Source organism: Sturnira hondurensis, unplaced genomic scaffold, assembly GCF_014824575.4.
Source record: "Sturnira hondurensis isolate 20B ecotype Veracruz unplaced genomic scaffold, ASM1482457v3 Scaffold0003693, whole genome shotgun sequence".
In the NCBI taxonomy this organism is placed as follows: Eukaryota; Metazoa; Chordata; class Mammalia; order Chiroptera; family Phyllostomidae; genus Sturnira; species Sturnira hondurensis.
Window position 1 is genome coordinate 6,359,603 of NW_028076324.1, and position 15,626 is coordinate 6,375,228.

Consider the following 15,626-nt stretch of genomic DNA (forward strand, 5'->3'; position numbering starts at 1 on the left):
ATGAAGAAACAAGAATCCAAAAAAATGAGGAGAGGCTTAGGAACCTCCAGGACATCTTTAAATGTTCCAACATCCAAATTATAGGGGTACCAGAAGGAGAAGAGGAAGAGCAAGTGGAAAAGTTACTTGAACAAATAATAAAGGAGAACTTCCCCAGTCTGGCAAAGGAAACAGACTTCTAGGAAGTCCAGGAAGCTCAGAGAGTCCCAAAGAAGTTGGACCCAAGGAGGAACACACCAAGGTACATAATAATTACATTAGCCAAGATTAAAATGAAAGAGAGAATCATAGAAGCAGCAAGAGATAAGGAGACAGTCACCTACAAAGGAGTACCCATCAGACTATCAGCGGATTTCTCAAAAGAGACCTTACAGGCAAGAAGGGGCTGGAAAGAAGTATTCCAAGTTATGAAAGGCAAGGACCTACATCCAAGATTGCTCTACCCAGCAAAGCTTTCATTTAGAATGGAAGGGCAGATAAAGTGCCTCTCAGATAAGGTCAAGTTAAAAGAGTTCATCATCACCAAGTCCTTATTATATGAAATGTTAAAGGCATTTATCTAAGAAAAAGAAGATAAAAAACATGTACAGTAAAATGACAGCAAACTCACAATTATTAACAACCACACCTAAAACAAAAACAAAAACAAACTAAGCAAACAACTAGAACAGGAACAGAACCACAGAAACGGAGATCACGTGGAGGGTTCGCAACAGGGGAGTGGGAGGGAGAGAGGGGGAAAAGATAGAGAGAATAAATAGCATAGATGGTAGGTAGAAAATAGACAGGGGGAGGGTAAGAATAGTATGGGAAAAGTAGAAACCAAAGAACTTACATGTATGACACATGGACATGAACTAAAGAGGGGAATGTGGGTGAGCGGATGTGCAGGGTGGAGGGAAGTGAAAGGGGGGAAATGGGACAACTGTAATAGCATAATCAATAAAATATATTTAAGAAAAAAGAAAATTGCATAAAGCAACAAAAGGTTAAAAAAGAGTTTGCTACTAAAAAAGAAACAGACAAAAAAGACATATTAATGAGACAGAAGAGAGTCAAGGAATAGACCCAAATACAAATTACAGTTTAGTTTCTAATAAAAGTGTCATGTCTAAACAATGACTAAAAGATTATTAAAAGACTATTTAATTAGCCCTGGCTGGTGTAGCTCAGTAGATTGATCGCGGGAACCAGAGGGTCGCAGTTCGATTCCCAGTCAGGGCATATGCCTGGGTTGCAGGCCAGTTCCCAGCAGGAGACACATGAGAGGCAACCATACACTGATATTTCTCTCCCTCTCTCCTTCCCTTCCCCTCTACAGATAAGTAAATAAATAAATAAGACTATTTAATTATTTTTATCAGTTTGAGGGAAAAAGTGGATCCTTCATATCTCACTTCCAAATAAATTTTGAATGAATCAAAGGTTTAAATTTCAATAAAAATAAAAGAAAGGTCTTTAGAGGTATAGAAAAAACATGGTGCTTTTATTTATAAAGCGGCTCGTGCAACCCAAAAGCCCTATGTTAAAAGACATTCATTTATATGCATACTAAAGCTGAGAGTGTTGTTACGATGCTTAACCTGGGCGTCGAGGAGAGCCGAAGCAAAGTTTTAGAGGAGAAGGCAAGGGTCCTGGGAGTATTGAGCCTGGCAAGGATTCCCAAGGCCAGGGCCCAGGATTTCATCTGATCAGGTGTGGGTGCGGCAAGGCCAATGAAAGGGTCAGAAACAGCAGGGGAAGGAATTTAACCTCAGTTCCAATTGCCTTTTTGAAGATGAGAGGAAGGGAACACAGTGGAAAAAGTGTTTTGGAATAAGTCACCTAGAGACAGTCGGAAGACAAAATGTAGGGGTGCTGGGGTGCCAGAAGACTGCTGAGATATTGGAGCCCATTCCTGCTCACCCTTTGGGGGGTGACCCCAACTAACCTGTGGTCTTGGGAAAATCTCTCAGGGTTGCAGTGTTTCTACAGGCAAACTAAGGCAGCTGGTCTAGAAGCTTTCAACAACACCTGTTTTGATCTAGGTCCTGTAAGAACCACAGAGAGCAGTCCCATGAGCACCTCTGGTAGAACTTTCTAGAAGGGGTGGGTAAAAGTCTGCAGAAGTCCTGGCCTGAGAGAAGTGGAACCTGCCACTGGAACTACAGCCATTCTGCCAGGCCCCAGATATCCCCCACTCGCTTACTCCCCCTTGATTTTTCTTGATTACCATCTCTCTAGAACATCGTTCTCAACTGCAAGACAGCATCTACTACGCACCTCATTGGGGCTGGCCTTCAGCGTGTCCAGCACAAACTTGTAGATCTGAAGATCAGGCTTGGCCATTCCAATCCGACATGACTCTATCAGCAGGTCAAAGTGTGGCTTCAGTTCACTTATCAGCTGGGTCCACTGGTTTCTCTGGGTGCCGTCATCCAGCCAGTTGTTGGTGAGGATGCAGGTTGTCAATCCTGAGCGAGAAGTCACCAGTGAACAGACCAGCTACAGAACTTTGCTCTAAGAAGCTCTGGGTGGAGCCAAGTAGGGTTCTGCTCACTTACATCAATCCCCTGATGCCTGACACCTAAATTGACAAGTTGGAAAAGAATCACCTTTACCCTTAAGCACCTCCTGAACAGAGGCATGAGAGCGAGCTCATTGTGTTCATTAGGGCTTCCAGAAGCCCAGATGGAGATGCTGCATGCCTTACTTCCTTGCAGTTGCCGAGCAAGAGGTCGTGACATTTGTCAGTTCATTTGATCCTCAACCCATTTGCGCTGGGCAGGTCAGATCTCACCATCCTACTTCTACTGAGGAGCAAGCCAGAAGCTCGGAGAACTGAGGAGCTGCGCCACTCACACAGTGAAGGCAGAGCCATGCAGGGCCCGGACCCTGCCTTCAGAGTGCCAGTCCGCTGCTCCTCCTGGTCCGCGCTCCCGCAGACTCTGCGCCTGTGTCTCAAACCACCTGCTTGGGCTTTCAGAGACTGCATTCCCATTTCAAAACTGGAGAAATGTAAACAGACATAGCAGTCCCCTCGGGCTTTCTCTGTCTAAACAGAGAGGGCAAGAACCAGGAGATACTGGAAATGAGACAGCTAAGTCAGGGGTATGACACTTCCCACGTAATATGAGTGACAAATATGGACATGGATGGCTTACCCACAGTCAGGGAAGTCTACTGAGAAGTGGGTGGAATGATTTCAAATACGCTTGTGGAGAAGAACCAGGCTCTGACACTGAATGAATGGCTCATGAGCTCATGTCATAGACCACTTGACACCACCTCAACCCAGGTCAGCCAACTCATAGCTCAGCACTGTGCCAACCAGAGGTTGGAAAAATGATAATCACTTGAAAGACCTTATTTTTAAATTACGGTGGCAAGATGTTGGGTCACTTGGGTCATTACCAGTGTTGTCAGAGGGAGAGAAGTTTGCTCACAGGCAGGCTCTGGCATGGATCGGTTTATTACATAAAACTCTTTTATTTTCCCAGCCATTCTGAGGGTGCTCCTTTTTGCCATCTGGTATAACTAACTCTGGGGCTATGTTTAAAGAACAGCTTTCCATCAAGGTCTGGAAGATCTGTGATCTCAAAACACATTTAGATGTGTTCTGATCTACTCCCACCAGAGGTCTGGTGTGGCTGGCTCAGAAGACGGCCAGTGCCAGATCCTTACCCTTCTTCCTGAGAGCGAGAGCTGCCTGAAGCATGGGGCGGTTGATCTTGCGTTCTGAAATCGCCTTGCAAAGGACTTGACTTATAGAGAAATTCTCAGGGAGGGCGATTCCAGAGTCCTCAGAGTGTTTCCTGCAGTGTTCTTCTATGAGTGACACCCACTGTAAAAGTAAATTGGCAAGGGACTGTCAATTGGTACAACTGCTTGGAAGAGCTTTTGGGGGCATTTACTAAAACATGTGCCTCCCACATGATCCAGCAATTTCACTCCTGGACACACACCCAACGGAAATGTCTACGTATGTTCACTGCAGCATTACTCCTTAGAGTCCCACGCTAGAAAATACTCAAATGCCCCTTGTATGGGCTGAATTGTGCCCCACCCCCCAATTCTTGGTGAAGTCCTAACCCTCGGGACCTCAGAACGTGACTGTCCTTACAGACAAGGTCTTTACGAGGTGATGAGGGTAAAATGAGGTAAATGGTTTGGCCCTAATCCAATCTGACTGGTGTCCTCAGAAAAACAGGAGACTAGGACACAGACAGTGGCAGAGGGGAGACCTTGTGAGGACACAGGGAGAAGACAGACATCTACATGCCAAGGAGAGAGGGCTCAGAAGAGGCCAACACTGTAGACGTCTTCGCCTTGGACTATTAGCCTCTAGAGATACGCTATACATGGTCTTCGAACCCTTTCCTCCCATTCTTTCTTGAACACACTCTATCAAACTTCCATCTCCACATTCCAGAGACTTCTCTCAGCAGGGTTACCAGCAACCTCCTCATTCTGTTGCTGTGTCTAACGGGCACTCGCCAGTCTTCATTTTACTTGATCTATCAGCTGCATCTAACACAGTTGATCATACTCTTCATCTAAAGCGTGAGAACCTCTAGGCTTTCGGGACTGCTCGCTCTCTCAGTTTTCCTCTCACACTGGAGATGCATTCCCTGTCTCTGATCGCTGAGTCCTCCTCACCAACCTGACCTTGAACATCAGAGTACCCAGGACTCTGACCCCTTCTTGTCTCCATTTATGTCCTCTTTCTCCAATATCATGTTGAATCCAATAGCATTAAAAATACCATCTACCTGCTGAAAATACATATACATTAATTCAGCCTCTACCGCTTCCTTGAACTCTGGGTTTGTATATCCGGCTGCCTACTCCACACTCTACTTGGATATCGATAAGCATTTCAAATTAAAATATCCCAGACTGAGCACCTGACTTCCCGACTCCTGCAGCTGTCAGCCCCTTTTCACTTAAGAGCAACACCTACTTCCTGTTTGCTTCGGCCAGAAACCTGAGTCATCCTTAACTTCTCTCTCCTGCCTCTCACTCGATCCATCAGGAAAACCTATTGAACCTGCCATCAAAATAGTCCCAGAATGTGACCACTTTTTACTACTCCTACTGATATTACCTTAGCATAGGCTGCCATCATCCTCTCCTGGATTTTCTAATAGCTGTCTTAACTACTGTCTGTTCAACGATCCTTGCCTTCTTAGTCTATTCACACAGCAGCCAGTGTGAGGCTTGAAAAATGTAAGTCAGATAACATCACTTTGCTGCTCAAAAATCTCCTAATGCCTTTCCATCTCACTCAGGGTAAAAAAAGGAAAAGAAAGAAAAACAGAGTGGAAAAAGAGATGGAAGTATATCCATGTAATAAAATACAGAGCAAAAAAATAAAACTATCCACATACAACTTCACATGGTACCATAGTGTTGAGGGAAGGAAACCAGATACAAAAGACTGTGTCTGCATGACCACTTCCATGAAGAACAAAGTCGGCAGGAGTGATCTGAAAGCTGGGACAGTGGTCGCTCTTAGAGGGCGAGCGTGAGGAAGGGGCCTGGGAGTGACTATGGTGAAGATAACGTTTTACTTCTCGATCAAGGTGCTGGTGATAGGTGCATTCAGTTTGAAAATTCATCAAGCCATACACTTTGTATTTTTTTATTTGTACAGTATATCTAAAAGTTAAAAGATGAATTCATTCCTAAGGTATAACTCTTTAAAAGACTATGGAACCTAAGTAGCCTTTGTCACAGTATAATTTGGTTTTCCAGACCTCTCCCTCTAACCTATTAGAGTTTCACAGAAGCTACACACGGGCTAAAGAAGTCTGAATGGGTGAAGGGTTTTCATAGCAAGTACCAAAAATTCCCTCTGTCATTCCTGTGTCCATGGAACACATACAGGGTCCGGCAGAAGCAAGGCCTGCCTCAGTGTGGTTTGTAGGGTAATAATACAGGTGTAATCATTTATAGTTTTCATTTGAACATTTCCCCTAAAATGTCATATGGTGTGCTTGAGTGTGCTATTGTAATGTTACTGAATTACATGCTTATGATTTCTAGTAAAAGATTTCGCAATAAAAGGGGCGTTATTTGTGCCAGACCCTGTATAGTATTTCCTTCTTTCATTATCTTCCAACCATATTACTGCAGATTCTTTACTGATGCAAGCTTACTAACATTTACTCCCCAATAATATCATCCCAGTTTTTATTCACCTGCGTATGCATGAGAGAGAGCATTTGGAAGTGGCTGCAGTTTATTGCACCTCCCACACTGAGCCCCAACTTGCCTTCTCAGAAAAAGTGGGCTCTAGATTCCCATTATAATAGGCGTCAAACTCTCTGGATGACCTACAGGTGATTGTCATTCATAAAAATTTTAAGTGTATAGATGTTTTTATCTGTGTACTTACAGAGTACACTCTCAGTAGCCTTTCTTCTTTGAGGCACTAAAGAGAATTCAAATGGTTTTCAGTCCTGATTACCTTGTTAGGAAATAATTGAGGTTGTAGTAACAATAATAACTAGTATTTTTGCGCACTTACTATGTGCCAGGCACTGTAATAGGCACTTTTCGAGCTTTATAACAGCCTATGAAATGGATACTACTGTCACTCTCATTTGACAGACGGCAAAACTGAAACTTAACACCCCTCCTCCCCAGGGGCCCTGTCGAAAAACAGCCACGGTATTCCAACAGAAGTTGGAAAAAAGTGGAACCCTTGCGCACTGCTGGGCGAAAGTAAAATGGCCAGCAGCTATAGAACACAGTATGGAGGTTCCTCAAAAAATTAAAACTACAACTATCATATGACCCAGCAGTTTCGCCTTGGTATATACACCCAGAAGAACTGAAAGGAAGGTCTCAGATATTTACACCCAGGTTCTCAGCAGCACTATTCACAATAAGCAAAAGCTGGAAGTAACCCAAGTGTCCGTCAATGGATGAATGGATAAACCAAATGTGGTATATACATTAATAGACGAATGGGATCTAAGTAGCACTTATCATAGCGTAATTTCATTCCTCTGAGGAAGGGTATCCTGTGATACTCTACGCCCTGGGTGAACCCTGAAGAGGTACTGCTAAGTAAAATAAGCAGTTACACAGATATTGCATGACCCCTCTTACAGAAGGCACCCAGAGTAGAGAGATAGAAAGTGCCGACTGGTTACTGGGTGGGGGAGGTGAACAAGAAGTTATTGTTTAATAAGTATAGAACTTCAGTTTTGCAAGATGAAAAGAGTTCCGGAGATGGATGGTGTGCAGTGTGAATATACTTAACACTACTGAATGGTATACTTAATAACAAAGTTGGTCAATTTTATGGTATGTGTATTTTACCATAATTTAAATTTAAAAAAAAAAGACAAACAACAAAACACTATTCTGGCTATTGTAGTTCCCTGGCCTAGATCTCCAAAGGTTTGGAAATTTCCTAGTCATCCGGGTATGTCCCTCTGCTTGTCCCATAAAGACACCGAACCAGTCCAAGATGTCTCTCCGGGTCACCAGCCCATCCTGGGAGTTAAATGCCGCAAAGGGTGCGTGGGTCCAGCAGACACGGCCCTGCCCTCACGGGCGACGGTCAGTGCAGGAGACGGGCATGGAGGCACAGAACGCCTTCCCAAGGGAGTCTACAGGATGTCCCCTCACCTGGGAAAACGTGATCTCTCCCCTCATGACACGGTCAGTGGAACCATCCAACTTTCCTTTCTTGAAAACTTCATTCAGAAAGCCTCTGGAAGACACAATGTCATGAATAATCCAGTGACTTCATCACAGTGGCATATGGGGACAGACACTATTTATATTGATGGTAGGCAGTTAGACAGACATGAGCAGAACAAGGACTATAGGCTGGGTATAGAAAGAAGGTCACTAGGGCGGAAAGCCTTGGGTGCTAGCAAGAGGCAAAAGCAGGGAAAACATGAACCTTGAGGCCCGGGATAACCTTCCCTCCCCTATCGATGGTCATGTAGTTTGGTCCCGCCCCTGAGCCCTTTCATATCACTGGTCACGGGGCTCAGACCTTCCCCTGATCTTCCCCCCCTGTCATGTCACTAGTTATGCAATAAAACCTCACAGAAGAAGAACAGGAGGCAGAAGAATAGCCTCATATGACCTCCATATATTGCACAACCACTCCCTTAAGCATTAACCCCTGGAGATAACCGCTGTCCCTCACAGCTATCCCTCAGTTGTGTTTCAGCTCTAGGCCCAGAAAAGCAACAAAACCAGACAAGCCATGGCTGACCTCAGGACCAGCTGCGACGACTACGGACCCTGGTGCCGACCAATCAGTGGAGACCACAACCCTGAAAGGAACCCCTGCAAAAGCTGATGGATGTTCTATCGAGATCCTCACCTGGAACTCCCCTAAAATCTCCACCCTTAAACGCCCTTACTTAGGATGGAGGACCCTCTTGGGAGCACACCCACAACCCACCCCCACCTTACACTTACCTCCTATCTCCTAAGCTCCAAAAGCCCCTTCTGCCTCTGTAACTTGTTTCCGGAGCCCATTTCCTCTACCTTTGTGACTTCCTAAATAAATCCCCCCCTATAGTTTGAGTCTTGGCTCTGAATTCTTTCTTAGCCAAAACTCAAGTACCAAGATTGTTGAACCAAGGTCTGTTCTGACTCTACCAATACAATACCTGGTGCCATTTTCTCCCTATCAATATATCCACGGACAAACTGCTACCAGAAGTCATTCTGCCATGGATGGAATGGAGCTGAGTGTTTTGAAGATTACTTCCTTTTCCGAGTTCCTCGTGCCAATGTTTAAAAATTGGACTGTATTTTGAGTGCTGTCAGAATAAGCCTAACACTTTAAGTATCTATTCGTATGATACCCTTTAATATAATTTTAAAGGTTAATGATTCTGTAAAGTATGTTATTGGAGTTAAATTGTGTCATGTGATGAACTGGTGTTTTCTTTGAGGTAGGAAAAATAACCTCCCCGATAGCACCCACCAAACGCTCCTCATGCCCACAACACTTTAGTAGGTGCTGTAGAGAAGACAGGAAAGAAATGAAACCTGGTTCCATTCACTAAGAAATTGTAATTTGATAGAAGAGATCAAACTGTTATCTGACAGGTAGGAAACAACCTGACTTCGTTGATTTACTAATGGCAGAAGGCAGCCATTCTGAGATAGGAGATGGTATCTCATTGTGGTTTTAATTTTCATCTCTCTGATCATTAGTGAGGTTGAGCTTTTTCTCATGTGTGTATTGGCCATCTGTATGGCTCACAGTACCCTCGGCGTCATGGATGAGACATGAGACAAATTCACACGGACTACCGAGTCCTGTGGAGGAACATGGACTACACAGCTAGTCCATTTAGCGAGAGTTGTAGCCTGGCAACTCTTTCAAGGGGAGAGCACCCCAACCCTTTCCTAGACAGGCTTTTATTGAACTTTTTGCACAGGAGTTCAGGTACAACTTATTAATCATCGTCAGGCAGAAAACAGTAAATAGCATACAAAGAACTATTAGGGCTTCTTCTAAGTTAGGGTCTATCAGCTAAAAGGCTACAAAACTTTGGAAAAACAAACTCATTTTCTGCCCGGGCCTTTATCATTTAACTAAGAGCATTCTTAGCAAAACAGGCTTCATGGGATTTTACATATCCTTTCTCAGGCCTGATTACCTGGGGAGCCCACACTTTCCAGCACAGGGCTGCACTACCCTTTGTCACTGTTTCAGGCTTAGGTCAGGCAGAGGAGGCAGACAGCCAGTGAATTCTCGGAGACTTCTCTCATGACTCAGGGGAGTCAGGCTTCGTCAAAGCCAAGGGGTGAGGGTCCATCACTCCCTTTCTTCATAGCCCCCCAAGTCCTTCCCTGGGGACTCCACGTGATTGTGCCTATCTTAGGTCAATCCTCCCTTGAGGAATTTTACCTGTCATTGGCTAACCGACCAAGCACTACAGGCCAGTTATGGAAAAAGGAGCACAATCGGAGCTCCTGCCAGGGAGATAAGCTTTGTGTCCTTAGTGGCTTATGGTCCAAAGGTCGCTCACTCAGCCTTAGCCATGGGGGGTTACAGCTCCTGAAACCAGGCAGGGAGGTTCCCCACAGTACACTATCATGTTGTCTGTGAATAATGAGTTTTACCTCCTCCTTTCCAAGTTGGATGCCTTTTATTTCTTCTTGTCTAACTGCTTTGGCTTTGATTTCCAGTACTCTGTTGAATAAGTGTGGTGAAAGCAGACATCTGTTTTGTTACTGATCTTTAGGGGAATGCTTTTAGTTTTTGCCCTTTCAATATGACGTTGGCTGCAAGTTTGTTATTTATGGCCTTTATTACGTTGAAGTATGCTCCCTCTACCCCCACTTTGCTGAGTGTTTTTATCATAAATGGGTGCTGGATTTTACCAAATGTGTTTTCTGCATATATTGATATGATTATGTGAATTTTATTCTTTATTTTGTTTATATGATATATCATGTTTATTAATTTGCAAATATTATACCAGCCCTGAATTCCTGGAATATAACCCACTTGATCATGGTGTATAATCTTTTTGATGTATTGCTGGATCCAGTTTGCTATTTCAGCATCTATGTTCATCAGAGATACTGGCTTATAATTTTCTTTCTTTATAGTGTCTTTATCTGCTCTTAAAATCAGGATAATGTTACTCTCATAACAAGAGCTTAGAGAGGGAAAGGTTAGTAGGAAGTTACATTTTCTCTTTACATAATCCTGTTCATTTGAATATTTTCATAGTAAAAATATGCTTATGTATTAGTTGTGTGATTAACACCCACATGTAAAATTTAAAAAAAAATAGGAAAGATACTTTAAAGAGTACAGAAAAGCCCAGGAGTGCCAAACAGCAACTGCAAATGCAGAAACTGCCCCAGGAGTTCCTGGAAGTGTTCAATCCATATTTCCTGTATGTACACAGGAAATGAATAAGAAGTCCTAGTCCTCAGCTTCTCTTTCTGTTTGCTGATCACTTGTTTCTTTTACTCAAGACAAAATTTTTACTTAGCATTGCATATTGAAAGCATGTCAGATTCTAAAGTATACAGTTTTGAAAGAAACTGACACTTTGTTCTTTCAAATTCTTTTTGTTTTTCAATTGCAGTTTACATTCAATATTATTTGTATTAGTTTCAAGTGGACAGCACATTGGACAGACTACCCACACTCCACAGAGTGAAGACTACCTCAATATTTCCACGACCCACCTGGCACCACACACAGTTACTACAATGTTGTTGACCATATTCCCTATGTTGTACTTTAGATCCCTGTAACTATTTTGTGACTACCAACCTGTACTTCTTAATCCCTTCACCTTTTTCACCCAGTTTCCCAACCCTGCTCCCCTGTGGCAACCATCAGTCTGTTCTCTGTATCTATGAGTCTGTTTCAGTTTTGTTTGGTCAATTGCATTGTTCTTTAGATTCCACATATAAGTAACATCATATGGCATTTGTCTTTCTCTAAGTGATAAGAAATTGTGACTCTTTCTCCTTCCCCGGTGTTCAGTCCAGTGGCACTGGGCAGACCTTCCACAATGAAGCTGTGCCAGAAGGTATTAAACGGAGCATACACGTCACCTCTGGATCTCAGGGAACCATCCTCACACCTTCAGATCACACCAGCCTCGCCTGCTGAGGTGACCACCCTCTCTAGCGGCCTAACCCTCAGACGACCCTGGTCTGGATGACCACATTGACACTGGGGTTTGCCCCTCCGTCCCTCGCTCTGTGATACCAGAAGTTGCATCTTCCTGGTCCACCCTGGGTATTCATTCAACAATCTCCACTTCTGGAGTTCCCAACGGCCATTAGGGCTCCCGTCACCTTGTCCTTGAGCAAGTATTTACAGATGTCCAGGACCTTCATCCTCTCCTCCCCTCCCAGGCTCATAGGCTTCCTTGGCCCTCCTCTGGACCCTGTAGCCCAGGCTTTTCATCTTCCATGTCAATGACCCTGCAAACTCCTAGCTCAAGGTCTTGTTTACTATAATCCCAGCCTCCATCAGGCTTCAACATCAGTCCACCCGGCTCTACCTCCAAGCTGCCAAATTCTCGGACCTTACTGTAAGTGGCACCCCTTTCTCCTTACCAATGCACTTGATCCATCACCCCAACACTCAGCTACCTTGAGTTACAGCATTATTTTACTCCTTTTCACCTCATCTCAAAACCCCTCAGTCACCGGCTATCAAAGCAGGTACATACTTAGCCTGACTTTCGGGTCACAGTTCAATGCAGGTCCAGTCAACATCCCCACTTCTCTTTTGTGACTCCCCTCCTCCGGCTACACTAGAGTATTCAGTGTTATTATGCAGTCACCTTCCAGCCTTTGCTCATGCTGTTCCCTCACCTGGGAAGCTCTCCCTTCACATGTCTCCCAATCAACCTCCTATCAATTTTCTCAGGATCTGACTCCACTTAGGCTTTAACTCTCCTGGTCGGATCTAATCTCTCCCTTCCTGGAAACACCTAAGAACTTTGTGCCTCTTACCGCACTGCCTTCGCCTTGAACTTGGGCTATCTGTGGATATCTGAGCTTTCATATTTTATGCCAAGCATGTTGAAATAGGCCTTCAGGCTCACCCTCTGAATTAATGTCTTCATGGTTCCTTCACAGACTCCACAGGCCAAGATGAAGGCCATGGGCTCTGACCTCCTGAAGTTAGTTTTGCTATGACCTGGTTTTTTTCCCTTTGGTAGATGTGGGGGTGGGGAGTGTTTGTTTATTTATTTTTGCTGCTGGGAACAATCTTAACCATGGTCAGAAAGAGTGTGTGAGTCAGTGCAACACTAGAAAGATGCCCAACAATCACCTTGCATATGCATGAGATTTTAATGTACCAGCAACACAACTATGCATCCAACTTGCATGTTATTTAATTTTACCCTCACAAAAATGTCTACAGGAAGGTATTTTCTTATTTTAATATGAAGACTATGGTTTTAGATGGTAGATGTTAAGAACTAAGATTTTTGATCTAGGTTTGACCCAGAAACCAGTGCCCTTTTAAAGACCCTACATTTGCACCCTGACCAGTGTAGCTCAGTTGGTTGGAGCATCAGCCCATAGACCAAAGGGTTGCAGATTCAATTCTTGGTCAGGGCACATACCCAGGTTGTGGGTTTGAGTCCTGATCAGGTAGTACTAGAAGGCAACCAATCGATGATTCTCTAATTTGAAGCTTGTTCTCTAGTTTGCTGTTACAAGAAGTAAATCTGCAAGACACAGAACTTTTTTTCTCTTCAAAAATCTCAAAACAGTCTTTAAAATCCATTCCAGCCCTGGCTGGTGTGGCTCTGTTGGTTGGAGTGTGGGAAGTTCAATTTCTGGTTAGGTTTTGGGTGAGGATGGGAGGCAACCAACCAATGTTTCTCTTACAAAGATGTTTCCCTCTCTTTCTTCCTTCCTCTCCCTTTGAGCTATGGGAAAAAAAAATGTCCTCGGGTGAGGATTAAAAAAATATATATATATGTAAGTAAAATAAAATAAAATCCCTTCCATCACACAGAATTAAGTGGGCAGCAGGTAGCTCAGCGAATAATCCTCATTTGAGAAAAAGTTTTCCCTATAAAGGGCAATTTTGGAGTTCTTGGAGAGGTTTAATCACTTAAGATTCAGAGAGACACTGTATCTACTTACGCGCACTGGTGTTTAGGGCCAGGTAAATTATTTTACCTTTCGTATGGCTCTCAAACATCAGCGATCTGAAACCAGGGCTGAAAGGCCACTTCTAGGCAGGAATTCCGCCCCGTACCGCACTGACGCATCCGCGCAGGCCGGGCCCCACTTCCCCTCACCTGGGCAGTGCCAACTTCTCCTCGGTGCGGCAAGGGGCTCGGGCAACCGATGGCAGCGCCAAGACCCCGTCCAAGTCGAACAGGACCGCGCGCAACGCCATGGCGGACTGAGCCCCAGTCAACTTCTCAAGACGAAACGCCCCCAGGCTGGACTGGGACCGCTGATCGAGTGCTCCGGGATCCACTCCGGCCCTGCTCCTGCCGTCCCGCCCAGGCCTCAGCCTCCGCCCCGCCCCCTGTCCAGGGACTGGTCACGCCCACTGGCCCCTGTCTGAGTCCCACCCCCTTTTCTGATAAGTTCCACCCTCGCCTCCTCCTCTGACTTAGTCACGCCCCCTCAGCCTCCTCCTCCCCCAGAGGCGGCCTCTGGACTAGTTCGCTGGCCTGATTTTGCTTGAGTCACACCCATCCCGAGCTCCTTTCGTGTACTTGTGCTCTAAGGGACTCCGTTTCCATCGCTTCCCGGCACCTGGACCCGGGGCTAGAAGCGCATCTCTGGATGAAACTCCTTCTGTGGCCTAAATTTGAAGTCCAAAATATCCCCCTGTTCCCACAGTAGTAGTTCCTCAGAGTGGCAAACTGAGGCCCCAGGGCAGTGCAGCCTGGGGCCTCAGTTTGCCTCTGACTCATTCCATGACTATGAGTCAGATGTCAGTCACAAGATTTGGGAGAACTTACAAGGAACTCATTAGGTTTGATTTGGGATGTCCTGCCTCCACCACCACTTTCCCACCTCCTGCTAGACCTTGATTATTTCAACCTTATTTTAAAACTCCATTGAATTCCTCATGGTTCAGAGAGGGTTTCACGCTGCTGCTTTTCCTGCTGTCGGCGTTTGAAGCAAGCTTAAATTAAAGTTGTCTTTTTTGAATCCACATTCCACCTAAGCTTTTTTTCTTTAGTGCAGCAAATAAATATCCTTAAATTATTCAACAAATCTATATTAAGTACCTGCTATGTGTCGGGCGCTTTGTTAGGATTCAGTGGTGACAGAAAAGAAGGCAGGCAGGCAGGCAGAAAGAAGGAGGGAGGGAGGGAGGGAGGGAGGAAGATGGTTCAGGCCTTGCAGCCCTCAGCACTTCGAGTTAGCAGCAACGGCAGCCGTGTCCTCACAAGTCTGGTTCTGTGTTATTATTTTGGGGTTGGTCCTCTCTATGCTTGTTTTCCCAGCTAGGTTCTCCAGCCTCCCAAAGGGCTTTATTAATACGCTGTCATTAAATATATTATCTGCTTACACCCCTAGAGTAGTCACCTCTTACTCCTCCCCAATTCCCGAAACCCTTTATTGTGCCCTCTGGGACATTCTGGAACTCACCATGCCCTCTGGGACTTTGGGTTATCATCAGTAAAATCTCTTTTCTATTTGCTTTCCCTTCTTGCTCTATCTGAAATCTGGTTCCACCCTGGAGCACCTGCTTCTGCTGTTCTCCCCTCCTGCGCTTGTCCCAGTGGGCAGGGAATGGGGTAGATGTCCTTTGGAGTCCTCATCACTGCCAGATGCTCCCTGAAGACGCATAACCTTAATCTTGCCTCACCAGACTGGACTGAGCTCCACCTAACGACTCCATTACATTTCTCTAGGCTGCTCTCTCCTAACCTCTCAGAAGACTGTACAATAAACGTATTTCTTCCCTTGGTTTCCAGTACTTTCCCCTGATGGTCACTCTCAGCCAGCATCTTGGCTTTTTTGTTTTACTGAGACCATTGAAGCAACCAATAAACTTGCACGAACTCTCACCCTTCTGTCGACACACCTATTTGTACCTGTGGCCATTTCTTCTCCACCTTTTCTCTAGCTACACTGATCAGCTCCATCTGTTCCAGCCTATGGCCAACTCTTCTTCTAAGGCACTA

The 15,626-nt window shown here is 44.8% G+C and overlaps 1 protein-coding gene across 2 annotated transcripts in view; it reads right to left on the minus strand.

Annotated features, from left to right (window-relative positions):
- EPHX2 (epoxide hydrolase 2) overlaps positions 1-13,942 on the minus strand; it is a 47,344-nt gene extending 33,402 nt beyond the window's left edge. Inside the window, exons 1-4 of one of the 2 annotated variants that reach the window (XM_037042241.1) lie at positions 13,773-13,942; positions 7,624-7,708; positions 3,664-3,823; positions 2,263-2,453 (exon numbers count right to left, since the gene is read on the minus strand). In XM_037042241.1, the coding sequence (XP_036898136.1) occupies positions 2,263-2,453; positions 3,664-3,823; positions 7,624-7,708; positions 13,773-13,873 (537 nt within the window). In that variant the 5' untranslated portion in view covers positions 13,874-13,942. The remainder of the gene's footprint in view (positions 1-2,262; positions 2,454-3,663; positions 3,824-7,623; positions 7,709-13,772) is intronic. The other variant, XM_037042240.1, reaches the window with a different exon arrangement.
- Between the last annotated feature and the right edge of the window lie 1,684 nt (positions 13,943-15,626).